General features: G+C 45.9%; 1 protein-coding gene across 1 annotated transcript in view; it reads left to right on the forward strand.

The window, feature by feature from the left end:
- Nucleotides 1-11,679, forward strand: part of zgc:56095 (ferritin) — a 29,324-nt gene extending 17,645 nt beyond the window's left edge. Inside the window, exons 2-5 of the mRNA XM_021565263.2 lie at nucleotides 1,328-1,431; nucleotides 7,484-7,630; nucleotides 10,426-10,551; nucleotides 10,848-11,679. Coding sequence (XP_021420938.2) covers nucleotides 1,330-1,431; nucleotides 7,484-7,630; nucleotides 10,426-10,551; nucleotides 10,848-10,997 — 525 coding nt within the window. The 5' untranslated portion in view covers nucleotides 1,328-1,329 and the 3' untranslated portion in view covers nucleotides 10,998-11,679. The remainder of the gene's footprint in view (nucleotides 1-1,327; nucleotides 1,432-7,483; nucleotides 7,631-10,425; nucleotides 10,552-10,847) is intronic.
- Nucleotides 11,680-16,106: the final 4,427 nt, after the last annotated feature.

Below are 16,106 nucleotides of genomic sequence, written 5' to 3' on the forward strand. Positions count from 1 at the left end.
GCATGCTCCTGGTGAGGTGGCGGATGGTCTCCTGAGGGATCTCCTCCCAGACCTGGACTAAAGCATCCGCCAACTCCTGAACAGTCTGTGGTGCAACGTGGCGTTTGTGGATGGAGCGAGACATGATGTCCCAGATGTGCTCAATTGGATTCAGGTCTGGGGAACGGGCGGGCCAGTCCATAGCATCAATGCCTTCCTCTTGCAGGAACTGCTGACACACTCCAGCAACATGAGGTCTAGCATTGTCTTGCATTAGGAGGAACCCAGGGCCAACCGCACCAGCATATGGTCTCACAAGTGGTCTGAGGATCTCAGCTCGGTACCTAATGGCAGTCAGGCTACCTCTGGCGAGCACATGGAGGGCTGTGCGGCCCCCCCAAAGAAATGTCACCCCACACCATGACTGACCCACCGCCAACCCGGTCATGCTGGAGGATGTTGCAGGCAGCAGAACGTTCTCCACGGCATCTCCAGACTCTGTCACGTGCTCAGTGTGAACCTGCTTTCATCTGTGAAGAGCACATGGCGCCAGTGGCGAATTTGCCAATCTTGGTGTTCTCTGGCAAATGCCAAACGTCCTGCACAGTGTTGGGCTGTAAGCACAACCCCCACCTGTGGACGTCGGACCCTCATACCACCCTCATGGAGTCTGTTTCTGACCGTTTGAGCAGACACATGCACAATTGTGGCCTGCTGGAGGTCATTTTGCAGGGCTCTGGCAGTGCTCCTCCTGCTCCTCCTTGCACAAAGTCGGAGGTAGCGGTCCTGCTGCTGGGTTGTTTCCCTCCTACGGCCTCCTCCACGTCTCCTGATGTACTGGCCTGTCTCCTAGTAGCGCCTCCATGCTCTGGACACTACGCTGACAGACACAGCAAACCTTCTTGCCACAGCTCGCATTGATGTGCCATCCTGGATGAGCTGCAGTACCTGAGTCACTTGTGTGGGTTGTAGACTCCGTCTCATGCTAACACTAGAGTGAAAGCACCGCCAGCATTCAAAAGTGACCAAAACATCAGCCAGGAAGCATAGGAACTGAGAAGTGGTCTGTGGTCACCACCTGCAGAACCACTCCATTATTGGGGGTGTCTTGCTAATTGCCTATAATTTCCACCTGTTGTCTATTCCATTTGCACAACAGCATGTGAAATTTATTGTCAATCAGTGTTGCTCCCTATGTGGACAGTTTGATTTCACAGAAGTGTGATTGACTTGGAGTTACATTGTGTTGTTTAAGTGTTCCCTTAATTTTTTTTGAGCAGTGTATATTCCATACCAGTGGCCTATTGCTTTCTTTTAGTTAATTTCATATCTTTTTTTGCCATTTCAGAGATGCAGTCGCAGGTAAATCACAACTTCCACCCAGAGAGTGAGGTGAACATCAACAAGCTGGTGAACATCAAGCTGACTGCATCCTACACCTACCTCTCCCTGGTATGGTCTATATAATATGTACAGTGCATTCTGAAAGTATTCAAACCCCTTCGCTTTTTCCTCATTTGTTACGTTACAGCCTTATTCTAAAACGGATTAAATGAACATTTTCCTTGTCAGTCTACACACACAATAAATACCCCATTATAACAAAACGAAAACAGTTTTTTTAGAAATGTTTGCAAATATCTTATGTAAAAGGTTGTTTTTTTTATTCTTAAGTATTCAGTCCCTTTGCTATGGGACTTGAAATTGAGCTCAGGTGCATTTCTGTTTCCATTGATCATCCTTGAGATGTTTCTACAAATTGATTGGGGTCCACCTGTGCTAAATTCAATTAATTGGACATGATTTGGAAAGGCACACACCTGTCTATAAGATCCCACAGTTGTCAGAGCAAAGACCAAGCCATGAGGTCAAAGGAATTGTCCGTAGAGCTATGAGACAGGATTATTTTCGAGGCACAGATCTGGGGAAAGGGTACCAAAAAGAAAACTGAGCAATCGGGGAAGAAGGGCCTTGGTTAGGGTCATGATCAAGAACCCAATGGTCACACTGACAGAGCTCCAGAGTTACTCTGTGGAGATGGGGGAACCTTCCAGAAGGACAGCCATCTCTGCAGCACTCCACCAATCAAGCGTTTATGGCAGAGTGGCTAAACGGAAGATACTCTTCAGTAAAGACACGTGAAAGTTTGCCAAAAGGCACCTAAATGACTCAGACCATGAGAAACAAGATAGGAAACCAGGCACTGTTCATCACCTGGCCAATACCAACCCTCCTTGTGAAGCGTGGTGGCATCATCATGCTGTGGGGATGTTTTTCAGGGACTGGGAGACTAGTCAGGATCAAGGTAAAGATGAACGGAGCAAGGTACAGATCCTTGATGAAAACCTGCTACAGAGTGCTCAGGACCTCAGACTGGGGCGAAGGTTCACCTTCCAACAGGACAACGACCCTAAGCACACAGCCAAGACTACGCAGGAGTGGCTTCGGAACAAGTCTCTGAATGTCCTTGAGTGGCCCAGCCAGAGTCCGGACTTGAACCCAAACGAACATCTCTGGAGAGACATGAAAATAGCTGTGCAGCGACACTCCCCATCCAACCTGACAGAGCTTGAGAGGATGTGCAAAGAAGAATGGGAGCATCTCCCCAAATACCGGTGTGCCAAGCTTGTAGCGTCATACCCAAGAAGACTCGAGGCTGTAAATCGCTGCCAAAGGTGCTTCAACAAAGTACTGAGTAAAGGGTCAGAATACTTAAATAAATTTCATGTTTTTGTATTTTTATACATTTGCTCAATTTCTAAACTTGTTTTTGCTTTGTCATTATGGGTATTCAAATAAAAATGTATTTGTCACATACACATTGTTTGCAAATGTTAATGCGAGTGTAGCGAAATGCTTGTGCTTCTAGTTCCGACCATGCAGTATTATCTAACAAGTAATCTAACCTAACAATTTCACAACAACTACCTTATACACACAAGTGTAAAGGAATGAATAAGAATATGTACATACAAATATATGAATAAGTGATGGCCGAAAGGCATAGGCAAGATGCAGTAGATGGTATAGAGTACAGTATACAGATATGAGATGAGTAATGTAGGGTATGTAAACATTATATAAAGTGGCTAGTGATACATTTATTACATCAATTTTTCCATTATTAAAGTGGCTAGAGTTGAGTCAGTATGTTGGCAGCAGCCACTCAATGTTAGTGATGGCTGTTTATTAACAGTCTGATGGCCTTGAGATAGAAGCTGTTTTTCAATCTCTCTGTCCCTGCTTTGATACACCTGTACTGACCTCGCCTTCTGGATGATAGCGGGGTGAACAGGCAGTGGTTCGGGTGGTTGTTGTCCTTGATGATATTTTTGGCCTTCCTGTGACATTGGGTGGTGTAGGTGTCCTGAGGGCAGGTAGTTGCCCCTGGTGATGCGTTGTGCAGACCTCACTACCCTCTGGAGAGCCTTACAGTTATGGGCCTAGCAGTTGCCGTACCAGGCGGTGATACAGCCTGACAGGATGCTCTCGATTGTGCATCTGTAAAAGTTTGAGTGTTTTTGGTGACAAGCTGAATTTCTTCAGCCTCCTGAGGTTGAAGAGGGGCTGCTGCGCCGCCTTCACCGCGCTGTCTGTGTGGGTGGACCATTTCAGTTTGTCCGTGATGTGTACGCCGAGGAACTTTCACCCTCTCCACTACTGTCCCGTCGATGTGGATAGGGGGCTGCTCCCTCTGCTGTTTCCTGAAGTCCACGATCATCTCCTTTGTTTTGTTGACATTGAGTGTGAGGTTATTTTCCTGAAACCACACTCCGAGGGCCCTCACCTCCTCCCTGTAGGCCGTCTTGTCATTGTTGGTAATCAAGCCTACCACTGTAGTGTCGTCTGCAAACTTGATGATTGAGTTGGAGGCGTGCATGGCCACGTAGTCGTGGGTGAACAGGGAGTACAGGAGAGGGCTCAGAACTCACCCTTGCAGGGCCCCAGTGTTGAGGATCAGCAGGGTGGAGATGTTGCTACTTACCCTCACCACCTGGGGGCGGCCCGTCAGGAAGTCCAGGACCCAGTTGTACAGGGCGGGGTCGAGAACCAGGATCGGTACTATGGTGTTAAATGCTGAGCTGTAGTCGATGAACAGCAGTATTACATAGGTATTCCTCTTGTCCAGATGGGTTAGGGCAGTGTGATTGTGATTGCGTCGTCTATGGACCTATTGGGGCGGTAAGCAAATTGAAGTGGGTCTAGGGTGTCAGGTAGGGTGGAGGTGATATGGTTCTTGACTACTCTCTCAAAGCACTTCATGATGACGGAAGTGAGTGCTACGGGGCGGTAGTCATTTAGCTCAGTTACCTTAGCTTTCTTGGGAACAGGAAAAATGTGTCCCTCTTGAAGCATGTGGGAACAGCAGACTGGGATAAGGATTGATTGAATATGTCCGTAAACACACCAGCCACTGGTCTGCGCATGCTCTGAGGACGCGGCTGAGGATGCCGTCTGGGCCTGCAGCCTTGCGAGGGTTAACACGTTTAAATGTTTTACTCACGTTGGTTGCATTGCGACTCTACTTTGTCTCTATACTGACGCTTAGCTTGTTTGATTGCCTTGTGGAGGGAATAGCTACACTGTCTGTATTCGGTCATGTTTCCGGTCACCTTGCTCTGCTTTAAAAGCAGTGGTTTGCACTTTCAGTTTTGCACGAATGCTGCCATCAATCCACGGTTTCTGGTTGGGGAATGTTTTAATAGACACTGTGGGTACAACATCACTGATGCACTTGCTAATAAACCTGCTCACGGAATTTGCGTATTCATCAATGTTGTTGTTCGATGCTATGCGGATGTAACAGTACTCTTCTTGCGTTGTGTACAATCAGTCATCGACACGGAACTCCAACATGTAGCACCAGTCATGTAGCTTTATTCTGATAGGAACGGCACAAAATTGCACGTCATGCAATGCTCGTGTCACCATCCAACTCTGCACTCACGCACGCTGGTTTGATGCTTGTTCACTGGACTAGTTACCAAAATAATACAATTACAATATACAATATAATATCTTTAACAATGTACCTGATAGGAACGGCACAAAATTGCACGTCATGCAATGCTCGTCTCACCATCCAACTCTGCACTCACGCACTGTACAAAATATATGAACCCCCCCCCCCCCACCAGACACAGTAAGTTGCTAGCTAGTACTGGCGGGAATTCTTAACAACAAAATGCACAACAAATATTCTCCAAAAACCGCTGCATCTTATGTGTGATGTTCGAATAACATTTACAAACAATTTGATATAAATTGTACATTTAAATCATCACTTGATAGTATAAAAATCGTTTTTGATGTACAGTGCTTGGCAACCAACAACTTACCGCTGGTTTGGTGCTTGTTCACTGGGACGATTCTAACTGGAACATCCCCCCTCGTAAGCAAGCTACGCAAACCAGCCAATAAGATGCCATGTTGAGTAGGTGAAGGCAAGACAAACTCAAACCAAAAACCCATTGGCTTAACAATAAAGTGGCAAGGGGAATCACCAATATAACCCTGTTACACGGAACATATCCCAGTCCACGTGATCGAAGCAATCGTGAAGTGTAGAATCCAACTGGTCGGACCAGTGTTGAACAGACCTTAGCGCGGGTGCTTCCTGTTTTAGTTTCTGTCTATAGGCTGGGAGCAACAAAACTGAGTCGTGGTCAGCTTTTCCGAAAGGAGGGCGGGGGAGGGCCTTATATGCATCGCGGAAGTTAGAATAACAATGATCTAGGGTTTTGCCAGCCTGGGTTGCGCAATCGATATGCTGATAGTATTTAGGGAGCCTTGTTTTCAGATTAGCCTTGTTAAAATCCCCAGCTACAATAAATTCAGCCTCAGGATATGTGGTTTCCAGTTTACATAGAGTCGAATGAAGTTCTTTCAGGGCCGTCTGTGTCTGCTTTGGGGGGAATATACACGACTGGGATTATGATCGAATAGAATTCTCTTGGTAGATAATGCGGTCGGCATTTGATTGTGAGGAATTCTAAGTCAGGTGAACAAAAGGACTTGGGTTCCTGTATGTTGTTATGATCACACCATGTCTCGTTAATCATAAGGCATACACCCCCGCCCTTCTTCTTACCAGAGAGATGCTTGTTTCTGTCTGCGCGATGCATGAAGAAACCAGGCGGCTGTACCGACTCCGATAGCGTGTCTCGAGTGAGCCATGTTTCCGTGAAACAAAGAACGTTACAGTCTCTGATGTCTCTCTGGAAGGTAACCCTTGCTCGGATTTCGTCTGCCTTGTTGTCAAGAGACTGGACATTGGCGAGTAGTATGCTCGGGAGTGGTGTGCGATGTACCCGTCTACGGAGCCTGACCAGAAGACCGCGCCATCTGCCCCGTCTACGGCGCCGTTGTTTTGGGTCGCCGGCTGGGATCCGATCCATTGTCCTGGGTGGTGGGCCAAACAGAGGATCCGCTTCGGGACAGTTGTATTCCTGGTTGTAATGTTGGTGAGTTGATGTTGCTCTTATATCCAATAGTTCCTCCCGACTGTATGTCATAAAACCTAAGATTAAATAATAAAAAAAATACTGCACAGTTTCCTAGGAACGCGAAGTGAGGCGGGTATCTCTGTCGGCGCCGGAAGTAACATTATTACTATTGTGTGTCTTATTGATGTGACTTGTTAAATACACTTCAATCAGTTTAGATGAAGGGGAGGAGACAGGTTAAAGAAGGATTTCTAAGCCTTGAGACATGGATTGTGTGTGCCATTCAGTGGGTGAATGGGCAAGACAAAAAATGTAAGCCCCTCTGAGCTAGGTATGATGGTAGGTGCCAGGCACTCTGGTTTGTGTCAAGAACTGCATTGCTGCTGGGTTTTTCACACAACAGTTTCCTGTGTGTATCAAGAATGGTCCACCACCCAAAGGACATCCAGCCAACTTGACACAACTGTGGGAAGCATTGGTGTCAACATGAGCCACCATCCCTGTGGAACGCTTTCGACCATGCCCCAACTAATTGAGGCTGTTCTGATGGCAAGGGGGGTGCACAATTCAATATTAGGAAGATGTTCCTAATGTTTGGTATAATCAGTGTATATCTTTATTTTAATTTATTATCCCTTTTTCTCCCCATGTTCGTGGCATCCAATTGTCTCATCGCTGCAACTCCCGTACGGACTCGGGAGAGGCGAAGGTCGAGAGCCGTTTGTCCTCCGAAACACAACCCGCTCTGTTGCGGCTGGGAGCGACAGAGCCTGGACTCGAACCCAGAATCTCTAGTGGCACAGCTAGCACTGTAGTGCCATAGACCTCTGCGCCACTCGGGAGGCTGTACTCAGTGTATATCTGCGCTAGCTTACTCTGATAGGGCCCTCTCTCCTAAATGTTCTTTCTTATTCTTCCCTCTCCATGTTATTTTCATGTGTTTAGTTCTTCGACTGGCACTGGCTATTTTCTACTCTGTGGTCCACCATGTTATAAAAATGTGATCTGTTGATACTGACCTGTTTTTATCTAATATGTATTTCTCTGTTCTCGCCCAGGGCATGTATTTCGACAGGGACGATGTGGCTTTGCGCAGCTTCTCTAGTTTTTTCCTGGAGCGCTCTGTGAAGGAGAGAAAGCAGGCAGAAAAATTGCTGGAATACCAGAATATGAGAGGCGGTCGCGTTCTCCTTCAGCCCATCGCTGTAAGTTACTATTTCTCTACAAAACATGCTCACTCTTATTTTGCTTATAAGGCCTTTGTACGTGAGATTGGCAGCCAATTTTCCTGTCCTAGAATTGCCCTCTCCCTCATTATCCAAATTCTTCATTTTTGTTTTGTTTTCCCAGGTTTCGTTTTTTTTGGGGGGGGGGTAGGGGGTTTGCTCTCAAAATCACTTTTTTAAAGTCTACAGGAAAGATTAAATCACATCAGGAATAAATAAATAAAAATTGAAGAAATGTAGGTGTGGTTACCCTTTAAATGCAACGCCCACCAGCCAGAGACCATTGTTCGGTTACCTGTGTTTCTGTAGCACTCATGTGATTGCAGGGTTTGCAGAACAAATGCCCACCGGATTGATGCAAACAATCATGATATCCTTAGTTAACATTTAATTGGTACGATTTTTAGGAAAGCCTTTGCATCCGCCAGAGGACAGTTATCATTATCGCTAATGGCTAGGCAAAGCATAGACTAGGCATATGCGCACACAACACACACAGACGGCATTCCTGTGCCATTTCAGAAAGTTGCAGAAAAAAATGAATCGCATGCATTTCATTCCCTATGAGTCCCACCTTAATGCTGGTGTGATTCTTACTAATAACCCCTTTTAAACATATTCTGCATCCATTGGTACCAACCATTAGTGTGTGTAAATAACGGGGGCTGAGCTAGAGTGGTATTAATGAGACAAGGACTCAAGTCCAAATGGTTTGAGCTTTTAGTAGTTTGTATCGGTCTATGGAGAGCTGAGACTCTCAAACACGCACATGTAACATGTTTTGCTCGTTTCTGGTGCACCCACAAGCTACGCGAGTCGTTAGAAGATCATATGAAATCCAAGGACATAGTGTCTAATACTGTAATAAGCTCACTTAGTTGCTGTCAAACTCCACACAGTTGTCACTGACTAGTTGGCTAAATCTAACAAAGTAACATTAGATAAACCCTCTCAAACTGTTTCAGCTAGTTGGGTGTCAAAATTGCACTGATAAACAATGGGGAATTGTAGATTACTCATCCTTCTGCAGCTTGCAAGATAAAGTTGGCTAGCTAGCAACATCCAGATACAAATGAGAGAACACCTCACATGGACCATTTGACTCACCCTAGCAAGGCTGGTTAGCTAGGCTGTTTGCATGTTATCTAGAGGGTTCGTGACTAACTTTTAGTTTTTTTGCCTACGTTTACTGACACACATATTCAGCCGATTCCTCCTCAGTTATTCTACACTAGCACATTCAGACGAGTGCTTTGAAATCGGAGTAGATAGCCAGTGTGAATTTGCGAACCAAATGGCACCTGCATCTCTAGCTGTGTATAGCCACCGAAAAACAATGAGGTGAAAAAGTCAGTCACTCCTCTCATGACATCTTCCTAGCAGCTAGCTAGCAAACGTTAGGCTGTGTTTTTAGCTTGCTACATAAATAGATACGTTAGCCTATTAGCCACGTTATGGCTGTTTTGTGATTATTGCCCTTGCTAGTTTGATTGTATTAACATTCCCAGCCTTAGTTACATTTGTCAGTTTTTGTCCAAAATATTGAGTCATCGAAAATTAAACTGCATCCCGAATGGAGGCAGCAAATAATGTACTAGGCCAGCTGGGATTTACAACCTTATAGCAATATCTTTTGGACTACCAAGAAATGTATTGGTGAATTATATTAATCATGCATTGAGCTGCAACAATGCCTTAATGTATGTCATAGAATGTTGAGTCAAATACAACTTATTTTTGGCCTCCCAGGTGGCGCACTGCACCGCAGCGCTAGTGGTGCCACCAGAGACTCTGGGTTCGCGCCCAGGCTCTGTCGCAGGGGGTCTGTGGGGCGACGTGGGCCTAGCGTCGTCCGGGTTAGGGAGGGTTTGGCCGGTAGGGATATCCTTGTCTCGCACCAGCGACTCCTGTGGCGGGCTGGGCGCAGTGGCCAGCACCAAGGTCGCCAGGTGCACAGTGTTTCCTCCGACACATTGGTGCGGCTGGCTTCCGGGTTGCATGCGCGCTGTGTTAAGAAGCAGTGCGGCTTGGTTGGGTTGTGTTTCGGAGGATGCATGACTTTCGTCCTTGTAGCGATGAGACAAGATAGTAACTACTAATAATTGGATACTATGTAATTGGGGAGATAAAGGGGGTAATAAAAAAAATACTTATTTTTAAAACCTCTTGGTAGCATAAACTGGGAATTGGATATTTTTCACTGATTTATGATTCTGTTTTTCAAATGTAGTTAAAACGCTGTCAGTTCCACTTTAAGAAAGAAGGCCCGAGGGCGTGTGGAAATGATAGCTAACCAGCCATGTTATTTCAATGAAAAATTTGCTAGCTTTGTAGCGGTAATACTATGTGCAAACACTTGTTTAAAATTCTTCATCCAATTGTCTCATCAACATCCTGCTCCAACTTACAAATTATGTGAATGTAATTTTAACTAATTTGATCCATATTTAGCAACATCTCCCTCCCTGAGTTAGCGAAGCATAGTGACCAGCCAGAAGTCAAGCGGAAATGAAACCCCCGATATGGAATGTGGGAGGTGCTAGAATGCATTGACTGTATTCCGCGGATTTGTCAGGCTCCTACATGCAGTTGTGATAGCCAAGTCACTGTGCCTGTTTGACTACATTGTAGGCGAACTATGAACTATCACTAATCTACAAATAACCTTGCGTGATGTATCCCAAATAACTACTCTATGTGATCTAGATTAGCGGTTTTGGGCCTCGCCTTGCTCAAACTGATTCCTTCAAATGCGCGGTCTGTCTCTTTTTCAGAAACCCAGCAGGGAGGACTGGCTAGGTGGCCTGGATGCCATCACCTTCTCCCTGGAGTTTCAGAAAACCCTCAACACGTCCCTCCTCGAGGTGCACCGTGGTGCCAACACTCACACTGACCCCCATGTAAATCCATGATAATTATCCCATTGTGATTAACTGTTATGCATATTTTAATGGATGTTCGGTGTTATTAGATCAGATGTATTTGATAGCTATGTATAACTGAAGCTCATAACATCCATGTTGGTCTGTTAGTGATTTGAGCAGATAAAAAAATGAAAAGGAGGAACAGAGAATGTTGAAAGAATAGCTGCAGAAAGCATGTGGCCTCCGCTGCGGTATGCATCTATCTCTATGACGTCAGTGCCGTGCTGTCTGTTGCAACCGGGCATAACAATACAACTTTACTTCCTCTTTAGCTGTGTGACTTCCTAGAGCAGCACTTCCTGTCCGACAGCCATGACACCATCAAGAAGCTGGGTGACCATCTAGGCAGCCTGACCCGCCTCACTTCCTCCGAGACCCATGGCTCCATGGGAGAATACCTGTTTGACAAGCACACCCTGTAAGACTCACAGCAAGAAGAGAGCACAGCTTTCACACAGGGACTGGAGTCTGGAGAGTTGCATTTCCGTTACAAGTAGCACTAAAGTGGGATTTAGCAATAGAACCACATACCTCTTACAGTACGTACAGAAAACAATGCAAGACCATGGAACAGTTGAATACCTCAACACCCGTTTACCACTTCTGATGTGAACAGTGGTTACCACTGACAAACAAAAAGGTGTAATGGGTTCGCACTCAAAGATATGTCGCATAAAGCTTACTATTCAATTTTTCTAAATTATTTTCACTGCATCAGGGATAGCGTACAAAGACATTTCGGCTTTACATCCTTCAGTGTGTAGGTACAATTTTATTTTAATTTGAAACCGCATTTTTAGAGAACAACCGATGAGCAGCAGGTACTTCTGATCAGGGTTGCCACTCATCTGCCAATCAGGTATGTGTCTTTTCTGGCCTACCTGTATACAAATTAGTCACAGAGTAATACAGAATTATAGGGTATGGGAGTGGGCACGAAGGGCAACCGCCCCAGGTGTCCGTTCACCTAAACAACTCTGGTGCTATAAGTCAACTTGGTTTCTGCCATAGAGTTGATCAAGCATTCCAGCAGTAAATATGCTTCATTGTGTTGTGCATTCCTACATACAGTGGGGCAAAAAAGTATTTAGTCAGCCACCAATTGTGCAACCCATTGTGCAACCCATTTAAAAAGATGAGAAAGGCCTGTAATTTTCATCATAGGTACACTTCAACTATGACAGACAAAATGTGGGAGAAAAAATCCAGAAAATCACACAGGATTTTTTATTAATTTATTTTCAAATTATGGTGGAAAATAAGTATTTGGTCACCTAAAAACAAGCAAGATTTCTGGCTCTCACAGACCTGTAACTTCTTTAAGAGGCTCCTCTGTCCTCCACTCGTTACCTGTATTAATGGCACCTGTTTGAACTTGTTATCAGTATAAAAGACACCTGTCCACAACCTCAAACAGTCACACTCCAAACTCTACTATGGCCAAGACCAAAGAGCTGTCAAAGGACACCAGAAACAAAATTGTAGACCTGCACCAGGCTGGGAAGACTGAATCTGCAATAGGTAATCAGCTTGGTTTAAAGAAATCAACTGTGGGAGCAATTATTAGGAAATGGAAGACATACAAGACCACTGATAATCTCCCTCGATCTGGGGCGCCACGCAAGATCTCACCCCATGGGGTCAAAATGATCACAAGAACGGTGAGCAAAAATCCCAGAACCACAGTGAATGACTTTCAGAGAGCTGGGACCAAAGTAACAAAGCCTACCATCAGTAACACACTACGCCGCCAGGGACTCAAATCCTGCAGTGCCAGACGTGTCCCCCTGCTTAAGCCAGTACATGTCCAGGCCCGTCTGAAGTTTGCTAGAGAGCATTTGGATGATCCAGAAGAAGATTGGGAGAATGTCATATGGTCAGATGAAACCAAAATATAACTTTTTGGTAAAAACTCAACTCGTCGTGTTTGGAGGACAAAGAATGCTGAGTTGCATCCAAAGAACACCATACCTACTGTGAAGCATGGGGGTGGAAACATCATCCTTTGGGGCTGTTTTTCTGCAAAGGGAACAGGGCGACTGATCTGTGTAAAGGAAAGAATGAATGGGGCCATGTATCGTGAGATTTTGAGTGAAAACCTCCTTCCATCAGCAAGGGCATTGAAGATGAAACGTGGCTGGGTCTTTCAGCATGACAATGATCCCAAACACACCGCCCGGGCAACAAAGGAGTGGCTTCGTAAGAAGCATTTCAAGGTCCTGGAGTGGCCTAGCCAGTCTCCAGATCTCAACCCCATAGAAAATCTTTGTAGGGAGTTGAAAGTCCGTGTTGCCCAGCAACAGCCCCAAAACGTCACTGCTCTAGAGGAGATCTGCATGGAGGAATGGGCCAAAATACCAGCAACAGTGTGTGAAAACCTATTGAGATAAACTTTTGTTATTGACCAAATACTTATTTTCCACCATAATTTGCAAATAAATTCATAAAAAATCATACAATGTGATTTTCTGGATTCTTTTTTCTCATTTTGTCTGTCATAGTTGAAGTGTACCTATGATGAACATTACAGGCCTCTCTCATCTTTTTAAGTGGGAGAACTTGCACAATTGGTGGCTGACTAAATACTTTTTTGCCCCACTGTAATTCTTAATCAGTGCTGTGTTACACCTAGTTTCATTACTCCAAAATGCAGCACATGATCAAATATGTTCTAAAGGATTTAATAAACAGTTGAATTTGAATAAAAGTAACACTATTGATGGCTTTGTCTAATTTTCTTCTGGTGTGGTTGGGGTTCCTGGTATTACTGAGTCACTGTCGAGCGAAGATTTGTTTTACTTGCGACTGACAGATTTTTTGTTTGTTTGTTTGTATAACCGCACAGAAAATATAGGTCTGAAAATTGGAAGTCAAGACCTAGTTAACTTCCGGCGCCGACAGAGATGGCCGCCTCGCTTCGCGTTCCTAGGAAACTATGCAGTTTTTTGTTTTTTTACGTGTTATTTCTTACATTAGTACCCCAGGTCATCTTAGGTTTCATTACATACAGTTGAAAAGAACTACTGAATATAAGATCAGCATCAACTCACCATCAGTACGACCAAGAATATGTTTTTCGCGACGCGGATCCTGTGTTCTGCCTTACAAACAGGACAACGGAGTGGATCCTATGCAGCGACCCAAAAAAACGACTCCGAAAGAGAGGGAAACGAGGCGGTCTTCTGGTCAGACTCCGGAGACGGGCACAGCGCGCACCACTCCCTAGCATTCTTCTTGCCAATGTCCAGTCTCTTGACAACAAGGTTGATGAAATCCGAGCAAGGGTAGCATTCCAGAGGGACATCAGAGACTGTAACGTCCTTTGCTTCACTGAAACATGGCTCACTGGAGAGACGCTATCCGAAGCGGTGCAGCCAACGGGTTTCTCCACACATCGCGCTGACAGAAACAAACATCTTTCTGGGAAGAAGAGGGGCGGGGGCGTATGCCTCATGGCCAACGTGACATGGTGTGATGAAAGAAACATACAGGAACTCAAATCCTTCTGTTCACCTGATTTAGAATTCCTCACAATCAAATGTAGACCGCTTTATCTACCAAGAGAATTCTCTTCGATTATAATCACAGCCGTATATATCCCCCCCCAAGCAGACACATCGATGGCTCTGAACGAACTTTATTTAACTCTCTGCAAACTGGAAACAATTTATCCGGAGGCTGCATTCATTGTAGCTGGGGATTTTAACAAGGCTAATCTGAAAACAAGACTCCCCAAATTTTATCAGCATATCGATTGCGCAACCAGGGGAGGAAAGACCTTGGATCATTGTTACTCTAACTTCCGCGACGCATATAAGGCCCTGCCCCGCCCCCCTTTCGGAAAAGCTGACCACGACTCCATTTTGTTGATCCCTGCCTACAGACAGAAACTAAAACAAGAGGCTCCCACGCTGAGGTCTGTCCAACGCTGGTCCGACCAAGCTGACTCCACACTCCAAGACTGCTTCCATCACGTGGACTGGGAGATGTTTCGTATTGCGTCAGATAACAACATTGACGAATACGCTGATTCGGTGTGCGAGTTCATTAGAACTTGCGTTGAAGATGTCGTTCCCATAGCAACGATTAAAACATTCCCTAACCAGAAACCGTGGATTGATGGCAGCATTCGTGTGAAACTGAAAGCGCGAACCACTGCTTTTAATCAGGGCAAGGTGTCTGGTAACATGACCGAATACAAACAGTGCAGCTATTCCCTCCGCAAGGCTATCAAACAAGCTAAGCGCCAGTACAGAGACAAAGTAGAATCTCAATTCAACGGCTCAGACACAAGAGGCATGTGGCAGGGTCTACAGTCAATCACGGACTACAGGAAGAAATCCAGCCCAGTCACGGACCAGGATGTCTTGCTCCCAGGCAGACTAAATAACTTTTTTGCCCGCTTTGAGGACAATACAGTGCCACTGACACGGCCTGCAACGAAAACATGCGGTCTCTCCTTCACTGCAGCCGAGGTGAGTAAGACATTTAAACGTGTTAACCCTCGCAAGGCTGCAGGCCCAGACGGCATCCCCAGCCGCGCCCTCAGAGCATGCGCAGACCAGCTGGCCGGTGTGTTTATGGACGTATTCAATCAATCCCTATACCAGTCTGCTGTTCCCACATGCTTCAAGAGGGACACCATTGTTCCTGTTCCCAAGAAAGCTAAGGTAACTGAGCTAAACGACTACCGCCCCGTAGCACTCACATCCGTCATCATGAAGTGCTTTGAGAGACTAGTCAAGGACCATATCACCTCCACCCTACCTGACACCCTAGACCCACTCCAATTTGCTTACCGCCCAAATAGGTCCACAGACGATGCAATCTCAACCACACTGCACACTGCCCTAACCCATCTGGACAAGAGGAATACCTATGTGAGAATGCTGTTCATCGACTACAGCTCGGCATTCAACACCATAGTACCCTCCAAGCTCGTCATCAAGCTCGAGACCCTGGGTCTCGACCCCGCCCTGTGCAACTGGGTACTGGACTTCCTGACGGGCCGCCCCCAGGTGGTGAGGGTAGGCAACAACATCTCCTCCCCGCTGATCAGCACTGGGGCCCCACAAGGGTGCGTTCTGAGCCCTCTCCTGTACTCCCTGTTCACCCACGACTGCGTGGCCACGCACGCCTCCAACTCAATCATCAAGTTTGCGGACGACACAACAGTGGTAGGCTTGATTACCAACAACGATGAGACGGCCTACAGGGAGGAGGTGAGGGCCCTCGGAGTGTGGTGTCAGGAAAATAACCTCTCAACGTCAACAAAACTAAGGAGATGTTTGTGGACTTCAGGAAACAGCAGAGGGAACACCCCCCTATCCACATCGATGGAACAGTAGTGGAGAGGGTAGCAAGTTTTAAGTTCCTCGGCATACACATCACAGACAAACTGAATTGGTCCACTCACACAGACAGCATCGTGAAGAAGGCGCAGCAGCGCCTCTTCAACCTCAGGAGGCTGAAGAAATTCGGCTTGTCACCAAAAACACTCACAAACTTCTACAGATGCACAATCGAGAGCA

Source organism: Oncorhynchus mykiss, chromosome 16, assembly GCF_013265735.2.
Source record: "Oncorhynchus mykiss isolate Arlee chromosome 16, USDA_OmykA_1.1, whole genome shotgun sequence".
NCBI classification, from domain to species: domain Eukaryota; kingdom Metazoa; phylum Chordata; class Actinopteri; order Salmoniformes; family Salmonidae; genus Oncorhynchus; species Oncorhynchus mykiss.